General features: G+C 61.8%; 1 protein-coding gene across 1 annotated transcript; it reads left to right on the plus strand.

The window, feature by feature from the left end:
- Positions 1–2,850: 2,850 nt before the first annotated feature.
- Positions 2,851–22,438, plus strand: BESB_019030 (uncharacterized protein; the record flags this gene model as incomplete). The annotated part of the gene is made up of 18 exons (XM_029360612.1): positions 2,851–2,973; positions 3,637–4,316; positions 4,385–4,773; positions 5,334–5,407; positions 6,040–6,528; positions 7,179–7,919; positions 8,439–8,848; positions 9,081–9,402; positions 9,816–14,226; positions 14,930–18,171; positions 18,554–18,619; positions 19,060–19,197; positions 19,534–20,334; positions 20,368–20,776; positions 21,029–21,144; positions 21,480–21,646; positions 21,942–22,076; positions 22,249–22,438. 18 exons carry the CDS (start codon positions 2,851–2,853, stop codon positions 22,436–22,438), a joined length of 12,903 nt encoding a protein of 4,300 aa, XP_029215971.1.
- Between the last annotated feature and the right edge of the window lie 176 nt (positions 22,439–22,614).

A 22,614-nucleotide genomic window follows, 5' to 3' on the forward strand; every position in this document is an offset into this window, starting at 1 on the left:
ATGGAGGTTTCTCCATGCACAGAACAAAACAAGATGGAAAAAGTGAAATTCAAAACGATTCGCACGGTGGCGCTGCCCGCTCTTGTGGGAGCTTGTCCGAGAAGCAGAGAAAGGGTCTTTCGCCGTGGAACTCCGGTTACGGCGTCACTAACAGGAAATCAGTGATTCACATTTGAACCTTTGTAACTCGGCGTGGTTCTACTGCGTCCAGTGCTGCAGTGCCTTCGACACTAAACACGGGCCTTCGGACGATTCCTTTGCAAGTCCGCAGCGCAAACTGCACGCTACAGGTACGGAGCTCAGCGCCCCCCGCATTGCTCGTTGCGGAGTTGTGCGTAGCCACTTCGTTGGAAACCGTTCTTTCTACACGAGGAACTGCGACGGATTCTAGCTTGCTGCATGCAGGGAGCGACAGTTGGTGCCTGGGATGCCTGTCGTCGTCATCCGTGCACGCCTCTCCAACAGTTACCTCGTGAGATGAGCTACAACGGCTCTTGTACCGCAGCTGCCTGTTGCATGCCGGGTCGATTCTCGCCAAACGCACTCAGCGGCATTGCCGAGTCGCGTGTTAGATGGCTGCGGTAACAGAAAAAAACTGACCAGCGTACGACATCGTACTCGGGCCTGCACGTGTGAGTACTCCGGGCAGCAGCAGGGCTCGAACGCAGTTCGCTTCCCTTCCTGTCTGGCTGATTCGCAGACTAGCCAACTTGCCTTGCGCTTTTCAAAGCAGTCTGATGGCATGTGACAGAAGAACGGTTAGGAAGACAAGGCACGGAGGAAAAGGACAGCGGAGAGTTCAGACGAGGCGACACAGTCTTCCGCTGAGGGAAGTGCCGCTGCAAGTTCCTGGCAAGTCAAGCAGTCACCTTACGCGCTTGTTCTGCCAACGGAGACGGCTCACCGAAGAGGCTCGTGCGTTGAAGCGCCTCCGGTCAACGCGTTCCCATATTCAGGGGACGAAACCCCTGTTTTATCGATGCTCGCAACAGCTGCTACCAGAGACTGGAGCTAGCGAGGCAAAGCGCGCCGATGCGCACGTGTCTGCGTTGCAAATGACTGAACGTGTAGTGCCCCTGTTTTTCCGTTTCGGATGCATAACGAAACGTCGAAACAACACTGGTGAAACGGCGGAGAGCTGGCTTAAACTAACAAGATGCTCCGCTCTCCCGTCGGTGCCATGTGCGCCAGTCGCCCAGGGGGGCATGCGTCTTTTCTCTTGTTTTTGGTTGCCCAATTTTCCCGCGGAGTCGGCCCCCCTACGTCCGTCGCGCGTGCCGTTGCCTCTTAGGGGCACGGCCTCTGAGCGCGGCAGGACCGCTGATTTTTGACCTCGAAATGAGCGGAGGACGAGAGCGAAACGCGTGACGGAGACGAGCACTTCTGCAACTGGAGAGACCCCCGAGACTGCTGCTGGAAGGATTTGGGAGGTACTCGCCAATCGAGGCACGCCGCGAACGACAGAGACGGAGATACTCAGCATAATATCGTGTGTCCACCGCGTCAACGACCACATACCAGCGTTCATGCCGCTCGCTCTGCGCTTCATCTTGCTCATTCCTTTTCTCTGCCAAGACGCCTCCGTCTGTTGACGCACTCTGGTGTAGCGGAAGATCGGTTCTGTGGACAGGCGGGACTTCTTTGACAAGGAGAGTCTCTTCAGTTATCACTCGCCAGTCAGGCGCTTGCCACGAGCGCGACAGTGATTTTCCTCTCTACTGGTTTTTCCCCTTCATCCGGGGTTCCTGACGGCGGGCACGTGGCTCTGTCTCGTTGTTTCCGCAGAGCGTCGCGAAATCCTGCGGTCGGATTGTCTTTCTCGGCACTTTCAGGGCTCAACTCTCTCTCCGCCCTCTAATTTGCGAATACGCCCCAGGGTGACTGGTTAACTCGCTCGCTCCTGCCGCGGAGGCCATTCTCTTTCCTCACCTTTCCCTTCTTTCGACAGTTGTCTCCAGGGTTTGCATTCGCTTCTTCTGCGCGGATTCCCGCCTTTTTTGCCTTTTCAGCCTTCAGACTGGATAAATACTTTGACATTTCGGACTTTGAGTGGTCGTGCAAGCTGCTGCACTGTCGTCACTTTCACCGGATTTCGCTCACCTCTGACGAATTGCGTTTGCCAGTCCTCGATTCCACTTTCGGTCTCTGCCATTCCTTTAGTGATATCACTAAGCTGCGTCAAACAGCTGTATCGGCGAGCTACCTGTTTGCAGTGCGTGGAAAGGACCGGCGTCGTTCTGCACCTTTCTGCTGCACTCGTTCCACGTTTTCGGGGTTCGATTGCTTTTTTCTTCCGTGGCTGATTTGTGGCGTGCGTCACAGCACCGCAGTGCGCCGGTTTGAGGACGCGCTTTCCGCAAAGTGTCCGCTGTAGGCTCCACCGTCCTCGCCTTCATCAGCGACTTGGTCAGGTTTCGAGTTTGTTGCTCCGGCATTAGTGCGTAGTCAATAGGCTTCATTCCCCGGTCCCTGGTGTGTCCCCTCTTTCATCCGTGTCTCGAGTGCTAGTCTCGATTTTTGATCACTTCTCGATCCCTGCGCCGCTGTTTTTCAGAGCGGTTCGCCGTCGCTCTTCCTTGCTGCACACTACCCGACAGTTCAGATGTGAGGCGCCACTACGTGCGCCTCCAGCCGCACAGTGACAGGCTCGCGTCTTTTCAACTGCTTCGTCTTTTCGCCGGGAAGTCGCTGTCCGCTCCCACGGGGGTCGGAGCTGCCTGTGTCGCTTTTGCGTCTGAATCGACGCAGAAAATGCGCGCCTCCTCCCGCGCTAGCCTCGTGAGGAAGGCCGCACTCCACGCTACTCAGGAATAGCTTTTGCATGGGTTTTTAAAGCCAGAGAACACCACCATGAATCACATGCCGCGACTCATCGTCATGGGCCGCGGTGGCGGCCGAGGGCTGACCACTGCAGAGGACAGCAGGTGGAGCGCGATGCTCAAAATCCTTCAACAGCCAAACCAAGCACAACACGTAAGTGTCGGGAGGATGACGCGCAGATGAAGATCCAACCACATGTAGGATATTATTAAGCACTCAGGGGCGTAAAGCAGGCAGATAGGCAGGTAGATATGAGGCAGGTGCGTTCCGCGAGGAGACGTGCCGACGGAGCCACGTTCTTGCAAGCAGCTTAGGTCCTCGCCCCGTGCGCTTTTCGAGAGTAGTAGATTTAACGCGCAGGGTGAAAGGGCGAAAGCGGCATTCGAAGGTTCACAATTTGCCAGCGCGTACATCCGTGAACGCTGTATGCATCACGAATGGGGCGGGGCGTGGGGGGAGGGGGGAAGGGAGGGGCGTCATGAAGCCAGCAGGATGTATCGAGGCGCTGGATCGTCTGTTCCACGCCTTGCTGCGCTCCTGGATGTGCACAGGTCGCATGCACATGCATGCCTGAGCTTGGGCTGTATTTGAATTCCGTATCTACCCTGCTTCTCCCGTTGATATTCGTCAAAGTCGATACACTCTTGCGTGGAGGGGATGGGCCGCGTGTGCACGCACCGAACTACGCTAGACTTCGTTTCGATTCATTGTTCGGCGTGTTGTGTTGTCCGGTTTGACTCGCCGAGCTTGCGGTATCGCTTCCGCTTTTGCGCATTGATTATTCTGTGATGCTGTGCGTTTTGTTGGGCTCCTCAGACGGCGTGCCTGGCGGATTTGCAGGAGTGGCTGTCCTACGCGACGGAGGCGTCCATCGGGCACTTCCCCCTCGAGGTGTTTGTCGCGGCGCTCTTCGATCTGCTCGAAGGGAAGCCCGCGGCCTCGCCGTTTCCGCGCGCCTCGGCTGCCGAAGCGCGCGGCGTCTCGTCGTTCTCCTCCTCCGCCTCCTCCTCAACCGCTGCCGCGGTTGAGCCGCCATCTGATCGACGGCCCGGGGCGCGGCAGAGCTCTGCGAGACGCGAGGAGGTGTCGGCGCGTAGCCAGGAGGCTGGAGAAGGCGCTGCTCCTGAGGGGGGGGGTAAGGCGGCAGCGGCGGACCCCTGCAGCACGCCGCGAGACGAGAGCAAGCAGGCAGTCGCGGGAGAGACAGAGACAGCCGCCGCAGGTGGCGCCGGGGGCTCCGGTGAGAAAAAGAGCGGACGAAGGGGGCGATCCTCCTCGCGGCCCCCGAGCGAGCACAAGACGCCGACAGAGGAGGCGGCGGCGGCGGCAGGGAAGCCGTCGGGAAGCGTAGCCTCACCGCGGGCGGAAGACGAGGATCGCCGGTCTTCGTCTTCGTCTCCTTCTCGCCAGCGATCGGCCGCGGGGGGAGAAGAGCCTCGCGAGGGGAACGAAGGCACGGGTCTGATGGACGAAGGCACGCGCGCCTTGTCGCATACGTCTGAGGGAGGTGAGTCCTCTCTCTTACCTTCTTCGCTTCCCCCGGCGTCGAGCTCGTCTTCTGCAGCGTCCTCGTCTTCGCTTGCGTCGTCCTCGAGCTCCTCGTCCTCGGGGGAGGCTCAGGAGGCGAGGGCAACGGCGGGCAAGGCGAAGGACGCGCGCGATCATCTTCGAATTTGGCCTTCGACTTCGGAAGCGTGGCCCTTCGCTTTGGCTTTGAGCGCAGCCGAGACGCAGCGGGTTTTTTGCTGGGAGACGACGACGACGACACGTTTGCACTTGGCAGAATGCGAGATGATGACGAGGAGCTGCTGCTGCTTCAACAGCAGGCCCTTCTTCTCGGCGACGACGAGGACGGCGACGGCATGGTTCAGAAGATGCTTCTCGTCGCGAACTGCCTCTTCCTCCTCCTCGATCTCCTCCCCGTGCAAGGTGCCGCGGCGATCGCCCGACAACGTACGCCTCAGGACGCTGGATCTCACGTCTGCTGTCGACTCACATCTCGCATGCGTATCCGCTTTTTGCCTCCTTCGACCTGGCTGACTGTCATATTCTGCGGTCCTGCCATCGTGCGCGCGCCTCTCGCGTTCTCTGTATGTGTTTTGTTTTTCGTCGACGTATCCGCGAGCTTGCCGACGTGGGATTCGAGAGGATTTGGCGCCTAGAGCCGTGCGCATCTGGCAGAATGCCTGCATGGTGCATGCGACCGCCACCTGGATGGGCTGCGGCACTACCCGTTGGGCCTAGGCACGACAAGCCTCTACAAAGCGACAGAATTGAGAACCTCTTGCATCTGGGGTCGGCTGTTCGCGGGCGGTCGGTATGCCGAAGGTCGCGAGGGATGCTGAGCCAAAACGTCGGGTTCGCCATTCCCGTCCGCACTTCGTCTGAGTGTCCGTTGCGTGGGCGAGTCCGTTCTCGGGTCGAGGCGACAGCGACGATGTGACCGAGAGGGAAAAGGAGTCGTTTTTTCACGACACTGTTTTGCCCTTGTGATCCGTGCGCCTCCGCTTCAGCGCGGTATCTCCGCATCTTAAACAGCAAGCTCACAAGCATCGAATACATCGACCTGGCGGAGAAGATTTTGCAGGTGAGCGCACTGACAGATGGGAGGGGGAAGACGTCGCACACGAGTAGGACTCTGTTGGCTTCTTCGCGTGCTGCGCTTTCCACCGGCTCTCTGTCTGCTTGCCGTCTGCTGCGTCGTAGTTTCGAGTTGAATCGGTGGCTCTGGAGCTTTCTTCGTGCGCCGAGCCGCACCATCGTGCCGCCTGATGCAGGGCTTCGCTACTTGGTGCTCATCGAGGGTCGCGTCCCGCAGCTCTCTTCCTGTTTAAGGTGGTCGCGCTCCAGCGCTGCTGAACTCAACTGCAAATTCGTTTTGCTGCGCTTCTTTGCCGCATCTGGGTCGTGTGAGCCCGCGTGTTCTGGCGCCCCCTCCCTCTCTGTCCTTTTTTTTGCACTCGTCCTTTCACGTGGGGTGCATATCGCGCCTCTCGCGAATGCGCAGTGCCGGAGTGAGCGTGGCATCGCGTTCGGCGGCTGGAGATCCCCCGGACGACCCTTGGGAGGGTGGCGGGGTCGAGTTGAAGTACCTCGCCGTTCTGCAGCCACCGTGTTGGACTGCTGTGCGCGTGCGAGGCGTGAGTTCAGGGTTGCGGGCTCAGGGCTTGGCTCTCACGTCGACTTGGATGCCGCTTCGCTGTCGTTCGTTGTCTTCAGTGCATGGACAAGCTGTCGGAGGAGCAGCCGCTCAGCGTGTTTCTGTCGGGGGGGCTCCAGGCCTCCCTGTCGTTTCTTGATTTTTTCTCGCTGGACGTGCAACGGCGGACAATGAAGGCGGCTGTGCGGCTCTTCAAAACCGCGCAGACGTGGAGCACCTCTCCGTGTCCACTGTCGCGCGCCAGCAGCTCGCGGAGTCTCTCGCTGCGCGGCGGCGACGGCGGAGCGCGCGCCGAGGAGGAGGCGCAGGAGCCCGACGCGTTCCCCCGGGCTTCCCCGCGAGCCGAGCGAAGGGGCTTGTGGCGACGAAGTGGTGGGGCTGACGAGGGACGGGGCGGGGGGCAGGAAGGTGGCGCCCAGACGAAGGGCCTCGCGCCGCAGATGGAGAAGAGCCTCGAGCAACAGAAGGAAGAGCTGAAGAGTCTCGTCTCTCCAGTGCTTCCCGCGCTCTCGGCGCTGTTGACCTACGAGGATGAGACTCTCGTTTCGGTAAGCGAAGAAAGTCGCCAGGGGCGCTGTGGCACCGTCTTCGAAGTCTGCATGCGGCCGCAGTGGCTGCAGTGGCTTCCCCCGCGAGAGGAGGGCGGAGACGCCTGCATGTGGCAGCGGACTCGGCGGCACAGTCCTCGAGGCCAGCCAGCTCCGCATCCTCGATCCACTCCAGCTGCGGGGGCTTATGAGCGAGCACCTGAGGCCTCTGCGGCGGACAGAGCTTGGTCGTCGTTTCCAAGAAAAATATGTTTTGATCGTGGCGGGTCCGCCTGCCCAGGTGGCGGCGTAGGCTTGGCGTGGATGCGTAGCAGAAGAGATGTAGTCGATCCTACGGAAGCGGGGCACTCGAGCGGATCTGACCTGCCTCCCTGCCTCGGGTGGGGTCCTTGCCCATATATATATATATAAATACATATATATATAAACCGTACGCAACTACCGCTTGCCTTTCGAAACCAGATGCACGCTGGTAGAGGTTTGCTCAAGCGCTTATGCGGCTTTCCGCACGCCTCTGGCTGCTCATCATCACGCTCTGCACTACCCGGACTCGTTCCTCGTTGCGCGCGCATGTGGGGTGTGTCTGGATGTTGGGTTGTCTTCCCCTCCGCCTACGCGACGGGCGTGTTGTCGCTGCTGTGTCTGTTCAGTGTGCCTGTCAGTGCTGGCGCAGCTACATCGACTCTCTGGTCTCCCTGCACCTCCGGACCGCCTCGGCGTCGCCGCCGCCGGCCTCGCTGCCTGTCTCTCCGCTTCCCTCTTCGCCGCGCTCGGCGTCGCCAGAGCACGAGGGAGCGTCCGCCGACGGTCATGGCTCTTCTGCGGCGGCGGCGAGTGAGCCTGCGGCCGCCAGCGTGGACTCGTTGACTGCGTTGCAGCATCTCTGCCGTCGCTTTGGCGCGCAGGGGGTCGGTCGGGACTTCGTGGGGCTTTCCTTCGCCGCGCTGTCGCCGGCGCTCGAGGCGCCGAGCGGCGTCGCTGTTCCGTCGCGCTGTGCAGCGCAGGAAGACGAAGAGGAGGAAGACGAATGCCGCCGGTGGATCGAGGAGGCCGGCAAGAAGTACCGTGCCGCGCTGACGGAGCTCCCGAAGGAGCTGAACGCCATCGCCTCGTCTTCGCTCGTGCCGAACCTCCTCGCCCTCATCGCTCGGCACGTCGACCTCGCAGTGGTTGCTGCGCGCGCGGCGTCTTCGCAGACGAAGGACGGAGAAGAAGACAGAGAGAGCGGAGAGGAAAATGAGGAGGAAGGCATGGCCTCGCTGCAGCAAAACGCATGCGTCACCGACGCGGCCTATTCCCTGGCCGTGCTCGCCAATTTCAGCACCAATCTCGCTGAAGAGCTCCTCAGAGACCCTCGGTGGAAGAGCGTCGAGCGCGTTATGCACGCAACGGTGAGCAAAAACCGAGCCCGCTTGAAAAGAGGCAAAACTCCTCCGGCGAGAGGTGCGCCAGCAGAACCGAGCTTGCGTGTGACTCCGCTTTCGCTTAACGGTCTTGATGTATTTTCGTAATTTCTTAAACTGGGTTTGATAGATGATATTGTACGGACGATAGCTTCTTGGTCCCAATACATACATATGTATTTATATATATACAGATGATTCGAGCTCTCCCCCTCTTGGGGGTGTATGCGAACGTTGGCCTGCATACCTACTTACCGAAGCCTGCGTATCCGTACGTATTCACCGCGGCAAAGGAGCCAGTCAGGCACCGGGAGCAAACTTCAGAGTTAGGCATCTGGAGAGACTACAGCCGTGCTTCAGCTGTTCCTGTGCGTTTGCGCGTTCCTCCGTGCTCTCCCTGCGGGGGGCGGGGGGGGGGGGGGGGGTGGCGTTGAGTGCTCTAAGGGTTGCAGCTGCAGGTGAATCTCTGTGCGTTCGACTTCTGATGTGGCGCGTGGTTTTTCTCAGGGCGAAGGGCCGGATTTCATGTTGCTCCTGCGGTTCGTGTGCCTCGGAGTCTCGCTGCTTCCCGCGGTCGTCTTCAACTTGCCTCTCTTCTTCCACACCCTGCGTCTGGACAGCGGGGCCAGCGCGTCGCCCAGGAAGAAGAAGAAACGTGCGTCCCCGCCCGCGTTTGCTGCTGAGAAGGTGCCGCGCAGCAGGGACCGGCGCGGCAGGCGCAAGGCCGAGCGGCTTTCGGATGGAGACTGCGACCTGCTCATGCATGCGGAAGACAGCCTCGAAGGGAATGAGCAGGCAAACTCGCGGCAGCGACGCCCGCCAGACGTGCCGAGAAAGCTCGCCAGAGTCCTGGTTCCCGACGCGGAGCGAAGCCGCCTCTTTGTCAAGGAACCGGAGCTCTTTGGAACGCTCATCAAGTACGCGACCCGGCCCGCGAAAGAAAACACCAAGTCGAACTCGGGTGTCAAGCATCCGACCGTGCAGAAGTCAGACTCAAGCGTGCTCCACTGGGATATATGGCTAGACGCAGTACATGTACGTGCGCATATACTCGTCTATTTGTGTGTGTGTATGTGGGTCTTCACAGCGCGCATCGTGGAAGTACCCCGTATGTCTCTTTGCCTTCCTGGTTGGGCGTGTGTCTGTCAGGACGTTTGTAGGCCCTCTACTGCGGCTGTATGACCGCGCCCTTTCTTCGGAGTTGCTCTTGGAGACTCTACAATTCCTCCTGGGCTGCGTGATGACGGCGAGCGTGGCTGAGGAGGCAGAGGACTCAGGCGGCCTCGCGCTCGCTGGCAGCGAGGAGAGGGAGTCGACGGTGGACGCAAGGGGGGACGTGCGGGAGACCGCAGGGACGCTGCAGGCCCCGGCAGCCAAGAGCCTGAGAGAGGAGCTCCTCGCTCAGCTCGACAGCGTGCAAGTCGCGGAGTTCCTTGCCTACATCCTGCAGACGAAGCCGTCCGCGACGGCGGTACGCGCAGCTTGAACGCCGCCACACGCATGCGTCTTCTTCAAGCAAACCTGCCGCGTGTTGGGGCTGGGGGAGCATGTGCTTGCCCGCGGCTGGCTATCGCGGCCACGGACGACAGTTGGCTCTCAGTTGTGGCGACGAGTGGCGGCTCTAGCGCGACAACTGACTGTATGTAGAGTCTCTCATATGCTCATCATGTGTTCATGTTTTCGAGGAAATGAAGTGAAAGTGCACACCGTGTTTGGGGCTCCTGCGGAAGACAGACACATTTATACATTCGCGTGCGAGTACTGAACCCAGCGCCGCGGGTGTGTATGACTAGATGTGCTTGGCAGCGCTCGCTGGTTTAGGGTTTAGGGTTTAGGCGCTCTTTCTGTTGCCATGTGCGCGTGTGTTTTTTCTCTTTTTCTCAGGTGATGGCAGCACTGAGTGTGACTCTGGAGCTTCTTTCGCTTGCGCCGCACGTCTTTTTGCCGGTTTTTTTCAAAGAGGGCGTCATCGCCTTCGTTCGCGGCGGCCTCGATGCGGCGATAGACGACGGCGCCTTCGCGTCGATTTCTGCCTCGTCGCTGTGCCCCTCTTCCGTGTCGCTTCCGCTCTCCGCGCTCTCCTCAGCGGCGTCGTCGCGCCAGTCGTCGCCGCATGCGGGGAAGAAACACGCTGCTTCTCGTCTGTCTTCGGCGTTGGCGACGCCGCATTTGCCTCTGTCTGCGCCTGAGGACGAAGTCACTGGGCGTCGGGCTCCATCGAGGTGGAGAGCCTCGATGGAGCGTCAAGCGAGCAGCGACGAGGAGACGGAGACGTGCGCCCTCCCGCTTCGCTGGTGCTTCGCCTTTTCGTCCTCGGGACACGTGGCTGTCAACCTCTCTCGGCTTTCGCTCTGGCTGAGTGCAACCATTCTTCTCCTTCCAGCAGTGCAGGCGACGCACAGGTGTCTGTCGTCTTCCGCAGCGGTGCACCCGCTCTGCAGCGCGGGAGACGCCCACGGGAAGGACGAAGGCGCTGCGGACGAAACGGGAGCGGGCGACCCCCGCGGGCTCGCCCCACTCTCCTCGGCGATCCGCGCCTCCGATGTCCTGCCGCGGCTCCAGCAAGTGACGGCGCTGCTGTCTCTTTCGGAGTCCGCCGCGCACCGGGGTCCCGAGGCGGAGACTCAGGGCGAGGCCGGGGGCTGTCGTCCCTGTCTCGATGAAGAGGAGGAGGCGGCGGCGCCCGCGGGGTTGGAGAGTCGCGCGGAAGGAGCCGCGGTCGAGACGCGGGGTCACGCACGAGCTTGGAAAGCCTTTGTTTCTCTGCGAGAGCTTCTCGAAGGTGACGAACAGGTCTCCGCCTTCGAGTTCATCGTCTCCGACGTCGCGGCGGCGCTGGCGGAGTTCCTCGGCGGGCTCGACGTCGCCTCGACAGACGCCTCAGACGGGGAGCACGGGGACGCGCAGGTTCAGAGGCGGGCCTCCGGGGCCTCGTTTTCCTCTGAAGCTGACAGAGAGGAGACCAGGGCATTGACGTGTGAGAATGCTCGCGAAGGGCGTGCGGTGGAGGAGGCCCCCGAAAAAGGGGAAAAGAACGCACAGAGGGCAGCCGCTAGAAGGGGCGGTGCCTGCTCTTTTTTTCCTGCCTGCGTGCAGAAATCCGCGGGGAAAACGAACGCGGGCACAAAAGCCGCAAAGAGAACGCAGCTCCTTCACGAGCGCCTCTGTCTCTTTCTTCGCGCCTTTGCGTTCTCCTCCGCTCTCCCACTACCAGAAGCCTTGGAAGATCTTTCGTCTTCCGCGGGCTCGCTGTCCTCGGCGGCGCCCGCGGCGTCTCCTTGGGAAGACCTCGATTGGTCTCAGGCGGACGGCGCTCTGCTGTTGCAGCTGGCGTCGCTGTGTATGAAGAGTTTGGGCCGCGCCGGCGAGGCCTCTCTGTCGGTGCAGACTGTCTTCTCTGCGAGCGACAAACACGTTATGGGATCTGCTGCCTCCTATCTCCCTCCTCACCTCCGACCGGCGACCCCGGCGGGGTTCGTCTCCGCGCCAGGCCGCTCTTCCGCGAAGCGCGTGTCTCCTCGCCTTCAGTCGCTCGCCTCGACGCGCCCCTTCCTGTTCACAGGAAAGAAAGGGGCTGCGCCAGGGCCGCATGCCGAAGGCGAGGAGACACGCGCTTCGCGGAAGAGCGGCCTGGCGCTTGCGCCGCAGAACGCGTCTCGCGGGCCTTCCTCCTCCTCTTCGGCCGAGGCTGCGGCGGTTGACGCGCTCGCCTCAGGCGGATGCAGCGGGGAGGGCGAGCGCGGGGAGAGGGGTCCGGCAGCTCGCCGCTTGCCGCGGTCCTACGGGGTGCCTGCGGCGTACGTCTCCTTCTTTGTGTCAGCCAGCCGAGAGCAGCAAGACATAAGTGGAGCTAGTTCTCTCGTTTCGCCTTCGAGGCGCGATGGCGCGAGTCAGGAGAGCGGAGAAGGCGGCTCGCCGAAGACGGGGAAACGCGCTGCAGAAAGCAGTCTCCGCGCGCGCGCGACCGGTGCGGCGGCCTTCTTCCCCTCGGCGCGTGCGGCTACGCCAGAGACGCCTGAGGACTTGCTGACGCTCTTTGGCTCTCTTCATCGAGAAGTCTTCGTGCGGCTGTCGCCCTCCGCGCAGGAGCGGCGGAAGGCCTTGCTGCATGCGCAGAGGCGGCGCGCGCGCTCCGCGGGCGAGAGCCGCGGTGCGGAGAAGAAGAAAAAGCGAGGCACAGCAACCGAAAAAGAGAATCAACGCGGAGAGGGCGCCGCGGAGAAGGCACGCGCTGCAGATAGGGTGGAAGCAAGCAGGAAGGACAGGCGAGCGGAGAAGGAAGAAGAGAGCATGACGGCGTGCAGCGGCGGCAGCACCAACTCGAAGCGGAGAAGAGCTCAAAAAGAGAGGAAGGAGACGGAAGCAAACGATTTGACAAGGAGGAAAGAAGCCAGTAGGGCGCGCAGCGAAGCTGGGAGGAGGAGGGGAAAAGACGGGGAAAAGAAGACGAAGAAGGGCGCGAAGGACGAGATTGCAGAAGGAGGTCAAACGGCAGATGACCAGAAAACTTCGGTCGATTCTCAAAGGCCCTCTCTGCAAGCGGAGGATGAAGACAGAAGAAGAGAACGAGAGGGAGAGAGACGAAGCAGAGCAGGCTCGCGGAATCGAATCCGGGAGGATGGAAGGGAGACTGCGAGCGACTCCGCGTTTGTCGCCTCCGCGCTTCAACAGGATCTGCTGCCGGTGTCTCGTTCCTCGTCTCGAGACGAGAGGCCGGGCGCAAGCAGCGTCTCCGCGTCCACGTCGGACCTGCTTTCCCTCCTGGTTCGCACCGCCGCGGATGACGAGGATGATGACGATGACGAGGACGATGAGGACTTTTCGGCAGAAGGCGAATTTCTTCTTCTCTCTCGCTATGCGCGGGCAGCCCTGGACGCCCGTCGCTTTCCACAAGGCACGACATTCTCGGCGGACGCTCGAGCTGCGTCGACTTCTGCGCATCCCGCTCGCGCGGCCTCTCACAGCGCCTCTCCTTCTCGCTCAGCGCGTCGCTCAGGTGCTGTCGCATCTTCTCTGTCTTCCTCTCTGCGCTCATCGGCGTTGCCTGCCCCTCCGTCGTCGTTTCCGCATCACGTACTGTTTCCGATGATTGATCGGCTGAGTGCGTCGCTCGTTCGAGAGTCCAGCTCGGTCGCCAGCGGGGTGGGCGCGAGGGCGGGGGCGGAGGCGGACCCCGGCGAGCAGTCGAGCGGAGAAGGCGAGTCGCGGGCGTGCAACGTCCTGCATGCGTCTCTCGTCTCTTCGCTGGCGTCCTCGTGGTATCCACGCGCGGGCGGTGCCGCACGGAAGAGCAATGGCCTTGCCAGTAGCAGCGGGAGGCGCGGCGGGGAGAAAGACTCGCGCGAGGCTTTGCCTGAGTTCAACTGCATGCTGGGTGGACAGGCCGCCGTCAGTCGGTTGGAGGCGAATGTGCAGAGGGAGGTCGCGAGCCAGCAGGCCGCTGCTTGTGCTGCTGCGCAGCGCCCAACGAACGCCCGCGTCTCGCCCCCCGGCTCCGCTAGAGATCGGCGCGTCTCCCTGCTGGGGCGGCCGGCGGCGCCTCCGACGGGCGCGGCCTCGGCGCCCGGCGACGATGGCCCGGCGGAGGATGAACACGAAGGTGGAAGACGATCGAACGAGACGCAGCCGGAGGCGAAGACAGGCGAGACGCAGGCAGACCGCGAGGAGGCGGAGGAGGAGGCAGAACAACAGGAAGAAGGCGAAGAAAAGGGCGACGCCAGGCGGACAGGGAAGCGGAGGCGAGGCGTCTTTCAGAGCGGAGGGGTAACACGCGTGAGGGAACCCAAGGCGGGCGCTGCGGCTGGAGGCGGAGACACGAAGACGGCGGCCGGCGGACGACCTGACGCTGCGGCGGCCGCTGAGGAAGAGGAAAAGAAGGAAAACGTGAGCAGAAGCGGGCGCCGTGGACACCAGCCAGCAGGACACACGGAGGATGAAGAGACGAGCGATACGCTTCTAGGCGGCAGACGACGCGGCGAGCAGAAGAAGGGAAAAGAGGAATCAGCGGGGGAGGAGGCGGACGAGGAACTCCGCAGAGATAGAAGCGCAAGTCGTCAACGCCGGGGACGCAAAGAAAGCGAAAAAGACTCGTCGCAGCCGCCACAGAAGCCCCACGTGGCGCGCCGCACAGCACGAGACAAGAGCGCGGGCTCCGACGTTGCTAAGAATGAGGCGGCGAAGCCGAAGAAGACCGAAGAGGCTGCAGGGGCTAGGCGACGACGCCAAGAGGAGTTCGAGGTCTCCTTCCTCTCCTCTGCAGAAGAAGAGGCGTGGGCGTCCACGCCACAGGAAACCGGTAAGATAAGCTGCGAAGACTGCATGTGTGGACGCGACTGGCGGAAGCGAGCGTCTTCCTAGTGGCGCCTCCGCTATGGAGGCAACACCCAACCCACGACAACAGCCCATGCGCGCGCCTGCATCCCAAGGCGAATGCCGGCGGCTGCCACGTGTGTAGAGTAGACAGTCTTTTGCGGAGTTCGTCCTGTCGTTGCTTTCCTTCGTCTGATCTTCTGGCGTCGTGTGCCGCAGGAAATTTTTCTCGATCCGTGCCCCCTTCCGTCGCTTCGTCTCCGTGTCGCGCGTGTTCAGAGGCGGCTAGAGACACTGGTTCTTGTTGAGATCTCGTTCAATGGCTCTCTCAACTAGATGGATGACCCCAGTTAGGTCTCAGATGTCAACCGATTCTCGTTTTCGAAAGGTGAAAATGCACTCGTCGTCCGTGCCTGCTAGGTCGCTGTTGCATGTTTCCCTCTGGACACCCCGCGCCTCTGTTCATGCACTAGTCTCCCGTGCCGTGTTGTCTACAGTGTCACTTCGCTTGCCTGTTTGCCGTCGCACTCAGGTTGCGACAAACGTGCAATTCCGCTTCTACGACGGTTCAAATGCTTCCGCGCACGGTCGGGTCGAGCGAGAGCTGTAGAGAATGTTGCGTGCGTCGAGGTCGTTGTCTCTCTGCATGCGTTTTCTCGGGTCTGCGTTCTCTTTGCACTGCGCCTCAGAAAGCTCTGCAATGGCCAGCGACGCGTTTGCGAGGAGTACAGACCGACGGCGCGGCGAGCGGGACTGCGAGAAGGCGAGAGGCGAGGACGAGGCGGACGCAAAAGCGGAGGAAGGCGCTTCTGCACTGTACGGAGTCAACGACTTGGAAAGCGACTCGAACCAAGACGACGACGCAGGCCTCTCCGTGGAGCGCTCGGACGACACAAGCAGCGGCTTTGGATCGTCGTCGACCAGTGAAGAAGACGGCGAGGAGGAGGAAGACGAGGAGGACGAGGATGAGGACGGAGACGAAGACGAAGACGACGAGGCGCACACCACCACCGAGTTCGAGGTCGGCTTCGCCGACGCCTCCTCTCTCGTCCTTGACCGCCCTCCACCCTCAGCGCGCGTCCTCTTTGCTTCGCCCGACATCACGACTCTCTTCGCGTCGTCGTCCTCAAGGGTGCGGTCGGCGGCTTCAGGGCACGCGAATGCCTCAGCCGCTTCTTCGTCTGCACTCTCGGGAGGAGACAGCCGGACGAGTCCGCAGGGGGTGCGGCGTCTCATCTCCGTCGGACCTGCGACCGACGTCTCGTCTTCAGCGTCTTCATTCGAGGCGGCCGTGTCGTCACGGCTGTTTCCGCCGTACGTGGCGGACGTGGGGTCGGGGGGCGGCGCGTGGCGGCGCGAAGAGGGCGACACAACAAAGAAGCGAGACATCCAGCTGTTCGTGGACGGCACAGCCGTCCCCTCGCACATGACGCTCACCGAGGCGCTCTGCCGGTACCGGCGCTGCTTCCCGTCCGCCAGGGTGGTGCGGCGGCCGCGGTCCTCCGCCTTCAGTGCGCGCGCTGTAGAGCAGCGGAGTGCGCGGAGCCGCACGCGAGACGGTCGCAGGCAGTGCCCTAAGCCCGCCACGGCTGAGCAGCGGGAGGAGGCGCCCCTGCGCAGCGCGGCGCGCGACGGGCGAGGCAACGAGCCGCAGCAGGACGCCGAGGCGGCGCGGCGAGGAGGAAACGCAAACGCCGATGAACACGGCGCCAAAACGCAGTTGGCGTCTTCGTTTGTAGGAGCGTGCTGCCCGGCTTCGTGTGCAAAGCCCGAGGGCAGCCGCGCCTCTGCCGACGCGGCGCGAGGACCGGTGGTGCATCGCGGAGGCGTTGCAGCGCCCCCCAGGGAAAGCTCGAATGCGGAGTACGCCGTCGTTGACCTCAGTGCCCGGTTTCTCGTCGCCGCGGACGCAGATCTTTTGACGCTCCCCTGCCAGCAGAACGGGGGCAGCAAGCCCCTCGGCTTCCGCGCGTCTGCGCCGGAGGGGGGGGGCGAGGACGAAGCGCCTGAAGAGGACGTGTACCTGCCGCTGTGGGATTTGCGGCATGTGGTGGAGTATGAAGTCCTCGAGGCGCAGGCATACGGGGCAGGGGCGAAGGCCAGCGAAAGAGCCGCGGAAAAAAGACAAGCAGGCACGCCGCAGGCCGCGTCTGCGCCTCTTCCCGCCTCTCGCGTCCCTTCTTCCTCCAGGGTCTCCTTGTCTCTCTCGTCCTCTTCGACGTCTTCGGAGTTCGCCACGGGGGGGCGTGATGGCGGCCGCGCAGGAGAGAGGAAAGAACGGCACTGCGACGCAGGGTTCCTGCTCGCTCAGGAGAGGCGGGCGCAGGAGCTGCTGGAGGGGCGCGCCTCGCCTCTTTTGTGCACGGTGGTCGACTCCGTGTTTGGCTCCAGTCGTCTTCTTCAGGACTTGCGCTCCTTCGCCAAGGTGACCTGTCCCTCGCGGCCTGCGTCTTCCGCGTCGTCTTCTTCGACTGTGGCCCGCGCGGGCGTAGGGGCGCCCCTGTCTTCGCCGGCTGAACTGCGTTCGCTTTCCTCTGCGTCTGGGGTTCCTGCGCTGGAGCCCCTCTGCAGCACGCCTGAGCGGCGGAAGCGCGTCAAGGAGGAGCTCAGGCCGGCGCTGCTTTCTGCGACCGCGAGACAAGGAGACGTGGGGCCTCGCACATGGCCACTTGTGGCACCGGGCAGCCAGGAGAGTTCGTTAGTCTCGGCTTTTGAGGACGCTGTCTCGTGCATGGCCTTCCTGCGCGGCTCGCTCGCTGCACCACCGCGGCAGGACATCCTGCTCTGCGCAGGCTCCGACGAGGCTGCGGAGCTGGTCTACTTGCGGGCGAGGAGTCTGGCGCGCGGCGCACCGCGAGACACAGCTGCAGATCTGACGGCGGCGTCGCCCGAGTTCGCATTTGCAGGCGAGGCTTTCTCAGCGTCCCCCGCTTCTGCGGGCTCAAGGGAGGAGACCCCTTGCGGTTGGATGGCGTGTGAGGGAGGGGATCGCTGGGTGACGGGGGGAGGCCGGCGGAACTTGTTTGGGCATGGTGGCAGTTTGGGCGACATCTTTGGCGCGGACAAGACTGCGGCGTCGTTGGTATTCCTCCTGACGCTGCTTCACCATCTTGTTTACGCCCTCCGGCGCATGCAGCTGGAGCGCGCCTTCGTTGCGTTTGCTCACGACACCGCTGCGTTTGCCTCCCAGCTTCGGGCTGCGTCCCCCTTGTCGGGGTCTTTAGCTTCGCCGCTCGGCTCGGGAAAGCGACTCAGTCGCCCACCTGCGACGCCCGCGCATGAGGGCGCCTCTCAGCGTTTCTCTGGCGCCTCGGAGTCCAGCAAGGGACGGACCAGGCGGCGCCGGGGGACGCAGGACTCGACCTCGTCGTCGGCGTCGCTCGCATCTTCGCGGTCCTACAAGAGCGCACCGTCTCTCATTCGGCTGTCTGAAGCCCAGCTCGGTCGTTTCTTCACCAACAGCGCCCTGTCGCTCAAGCTCCTTCAAGTCCTTTCCGACCCGGCTCTCGTCGTCAGCCTCTGTCCGCCGCTCTGGGTGTCGCGACTTCTGCGAGGGTGCTCCTTTCTCTTCCCCTTCTCTGCGCGCATGCTGTACGTGTTTCAAACTTTTCTCGGATTGAATCGATCTCTCTGCTGCTATGGCCAGCGTCTCCGCGACGCGATGGACACGGTCGCTGCCCGCGGAGCCGCAGGCAGCGGCTCCAGCCTCGCCTCCTCGCGCGGCGGCGGCACCTCCGGCGCCAGATTCGCCTCCCTCGCCCTGCCCCCCGCGAGCCCGCTCGTTGCCGCAGGCGGCGCGACTGCGGTCGGCGGCTACGGCGCCGCGGACCCAACCAGCCGCGCCCTGATGGCGACGCTCGCCGCGCGCATCTTCTCGCAGATCGAAGGCAGTCGGCGACAGCAACAGAGTTTCGTCGCGAACCTGGAGACGGTAAGGGTACTTTTGAGAGAGACACAAAAACCGAACGCTGCTGAGTCAATCGCCTCGCAGGCAACCCAGAACCCGAGATGGCGTCGTTAGCTTGCATCTACCCTTGCGCATGCGGGTGGAGCCTCGCTCGGCAGCGAGGTTCGTACGTTGACCGGCGAGAAGACGCAGATGTCGCTAGTCACTGTGCATCGCTGATGAGCAGGTCTGTCCCCCTTACCCCCCACGTCGTGACCGCCAGGCGATGAAGTGGCTAGAATATCCGGGCGCGGGAGACTGTAAACCGTAAAGTCCTTGCCTGTGGGTGCATGCATTGCAAGCAGCGTCTTTTATCTGTCGCTGCGGTGTGTATGTCTGGGGCATTTTTTGCCGCGTCCATTCGCAGGCTGTCGCTCTGCCGCGAACAAAGGTGAAAATTCACCGGACTCGCATTCTCGACAGCGCGTTCAAGGTGAGTACTGCTGCTCGCACGTGGCGCTTGTATTTCTGCCAACAAGAAGGCATGCGCCAGCAGGCGCCTTGTGAGTGGACTCCATTTCAGGTGCGATATAGGATTAGCAGGGACTTTGTCGCTGACGGAGCGGAGAAGTCTTCCTAAATCCCTCCATATAAATGCATATATTTATCTACATGAATTATATATATATATATAAGCGCGTAGTTGGTGGGAGCCTTCCCATTTGGTATCTCATTTGCCTGGACGCGAATCTTTAGAGGGGTTGTATTGATGTGCGGACTTCCGCTTGCAGAATCGGTGAAAGACGTGAAGAAACTCATGCCTGTGCGCGACGATCGTTTCACGCGCATGAGAGCTTCTGTTTGTGCGTGGACCTGTGGGTATTCTCGGCGGATGGCGTGTGAGTGTGTGCGCCGCTGTCTGCGTGTTTTCAGGTCATGGAGCACTTCCATTCTCTTCTCTATAGCTCCAAGAACGGCAGTCTCGCTTCTCAGCAGCAGCCTCTGCTGGAGGTCGAGTATTTCGGCGAGGAGGGCGTCGGCTCAGGCCCGACCATTGAGTTTTATTCCGAGGTAGACGCGGGGGGCAAACACGCGGCAGGTCTAAACATGCCTGCCTCAGGGCGCGGGGCTGTTAAAAAACAGGAAAAACGAAGGCGAGCTTGGGGATTTGGGTACCTCGCCTCTCGAGGCCATACATTCGGGAGACACGTGTCAAGTCATCGCCACAGTGTTTTTGCAGACACTGAAGTTTATAGTTCAGGGTTCATGGTTTTATTATTATTCTTATTTGCTAGAAGCCTGGGGCGCGCCGCGCCGCTGCAGCGTTGCGTGATCTCGACTTTGGTTGATGTCGCGTTCGAGCTGAGTGTGCTTCCGCGCGCCGTTCCTTTCTCGCATGTCCCCCAGGTCTTGGAGGCGATCCAAACGCACTCTGCACCTCGCCTCTTCCGAGATGTGAGCAGCGACGGCTGCTTCTTCCCCTTCCCGTATTCGGTCGACCTGTCTCGACTGGCGCCTGCTCTTCTCTCGAAGCCGTTGTCCTCCTCCCTCACTTCGTCTTCGGGCGCGGCAGCCAGCATGACGTCTGCGATGTCACCGTCTTCTTCTCCAGTCCGCCCGAGTGCGCACCCTTCGCCCCGCTCTGCCTCCGCGTCGTCCTCGCTGTCCGCGGCGGTGCCTCCGCCCTCTTCCGCCACTCCCTCGCGGCCGACGCCGCGAAAGGCGCCGGAGGGCGGAAACGCGGAGGCGCGTCGTCGCGCAGGGAGAGAGGGCAGAGCAAGCGGCGAAGGACACGGGACGGACGAGGCAGAGGGCCTCGCGTCGAGTCCGTCCTCGTCGAGGGGGTCAGCGACGCAAGGCGGAGCCGCACGCGACGCCAGCGCCGCTCCGGCGCCCACGCCGCGAGGAGAGAGCGGCGACGCTGAGGCCGCGGCAGGCCGCCAGTTTGAGCGACCTGATCGGACGCCGCGGGCCTCGCAGGCAAACGCGTCCAGCGGGGATGCCGCTATTGCGTCGTCGTCGTCCTTGGTGGTGAGTGCGGCGTCGTCCGTAGAGGAAAAAGTCTTTCTGCTGTTCAAACTGCTGGGGCAGGTGGCAGCCAAGGCGCTCCTCGACGGAAGAAGCTGCACGATCGACCTGCGCCTCCACCCGGCGTTCTGGCAGCTTGCCTTGCAGAGAGAGAGCTGCACCTGCGGAGCGTGCTCGGGGGCCCCCTTTGCCTCGGGGGCCTCCTCTACCGAGGCACTGCAGCCCAAGAGGGAGCACGGACAAGATCCAGGCAGCGGCCGCGGCGTGGCTGGCGGCCAAGCCCGCGAGGCAGCGGACGCGAAAAAGAACAAGAGAGGGGCGCGACCCGCGCCGCTGGACGGCGACGGGCTCGGGCGGGGAGCGCGAAGGCAAACGAGGGCGCTGGCTCGAAGGCAGAAGGAGCAGGCGAGCCAGATGAAGCGAGCCGCGGAGAGCAGGGGCGGCGAAGAAGAGAAGGAAGCAGCGGGCAGGCCGTGCCGCGCCTGCCTCAAGACTCAGGCTTTGGGACTCGCAGACCTCAACGACGTCGACGAGCAACTCGCGAGAAGCATGCAACGCCTGCTCCTGTATCGAAGCGAGGGAAACGAAGTGGAGGACTTGGCGCTGGTTTTCGTGCTTCCTGGTAGGACTCGCGGGCGGCGTAGCAGCGGGACGCGAAGCTCCTTGCGCGAAACAAAAAAGAGTCGCTCTGTCTCTTTGTTTGGCATACCTCCCCGCTGCATTCGCTGCTCATGCGAGGACTCCCAGACAGAGAGAGAGCGGCGACTCTTAGAGCCGGACGCGTGGGCGACGGCCGCAGTGTGCTCAGTGATGCTTGCGGGCTGACCGCACGCGTGGAACGTTCGTTTCTGTTTCGTTTCTCTTGCCTCTACAGGCACCGACATCGAGCTCGTGGAAGGAGGAAGCAACCTCGCGGTGTGTAACGGAAATCTCGACTTTTACATACGTCGTGTCATTCAGGTTGTCCTGTTGGAAGGCATTCTGCTGCAGGTATGTATGCCTGAAAAGCTCCCGTGCAGCCGGTTGTGGGAAAGGCGTGCCTTTTTTTTCAAGGCTGTCTGTTCTGTCTTCCCCTGTGTTTTCGATTATGCTTCTTGCTCTTCTGTCGTCTTGCTGACGTCTCGCTGTCAACGCCGTCGTTCTCCGTGTGTCTGGGTCGCTCCCCGGACTTCGCGCGATGCGCGTCTTCTAGTCCTCGCTGGCGGGTGTGTTTACCCCCCCCCCGCCCCCCCCCCACCTCGCACCCTTCCTCTGCGGTGTGCGGTTTCGCGTCTGATATTTCCCTTGCGTGCTTCTCGGCGCCTTTCCGTGCGATGTGTGCGCAGGCTTACGCTTTCCGGTTCGGATTCAGCACGCTCGTCCCGCTCTCGAGCTTGTCGCTCTTCTCACCGCAAGAAAGAGCTCATCTGGTCTTTGGTGGGGGCGGCAGAATCGGCGACAGCCGCTTTTGGAATATTGAGCACCTCCGCGCCCATATCGTGCCCGACCACGGGTGAGCCAAAGAGATGCTTCCTGCCTTGCCTTCGAAATGAGCCCTCGCCTCCTGAGAGCGTCTCGAGGCTTTCTCAAAAGGGGGTGCGAGGGGGGTGAAGAGGCCGCCTGTCCAGGCGTTGATGGGTTGTGTCTCTCTTTTTGGGGTCCGCGTGCGCGTGTTCGTCTGTGTGGCTGTAGAAGTATACGCTGGGGTATTTGGAGTGGACGCTTTTTGTATCTGACTTCGTACTTCGGCACGGCGTTTGAGGTTAAGCTCCATGCTCAAGGTAAACTTTTTCTCTGACGCTTGTCAGGTTCACTGCGTCGAGTGCGACGTACGTTTCCTTCTTGGAAGTTTTGACCGAGTTCTCCGTCGACGAGCGACGCCGCTTCCTCCGCTTCGCTACAGGCACGCCGGTCCTGCCGCATGGCGGATTTGCTGCTCTTCGGTAAGATGCGAGGAAACGGGGGCCTAGCCACTGCGGAGGCGCTTCTGTCTGTGTGCGTCTGTCTGCTCCTTCTCTCTCCAGGTGTCCTCTGTCCGCACACATTTCGTCTATGAGTCTTCTTTGTAGCGTGTTTTCACTCTTGCGTGATGTTTGATTGTGTGCGTGCGTCCAGGCCTTTGATGAAAGTGGTTCGCAAGCCCCAGGAGAGCGGATCGGAAGGCGCCACGAGCGATGACGTTCTTCCGTCTGTCATGACATGCACTAATTACATAAAGCTGCCAGATTACTCCAGCAAGCGCGTCCTGCGTCTGCGTCTCGTTGTCGCCATGACTGAAGGCCAGGGAGCGTTCACGCTTTCCTGAGGATGTTGCGCATTATTCGTGGAGTCTGGTTGCATGTGCGTCGATGTAGGTGCGCGTGTGGAAATGGCGCGGACTTTGGTTTTTGTCGAGATGATGCTCTACGCGTGAACTTTAAAGACTGGAATGAGAGCCCCTCCACGGCAGTGTGTCTTGAATTTCGTCCCCCATTTGCAAGC

This window comes from Besnoitia besnoiti, chromosome XI (assembly GCF_002563875.1).
Source record: "Besnoitia besnoiti strain Bb-Ger1 chromosome XI, whole genome shotgun sequence".
Taxonomy (NCBI): Eukaryota; Apicomplexa; class Conoidasida; order Eucoccidiorida; family Sarcocystidae; genus Besnoitia; species Besnoitia besnoiti.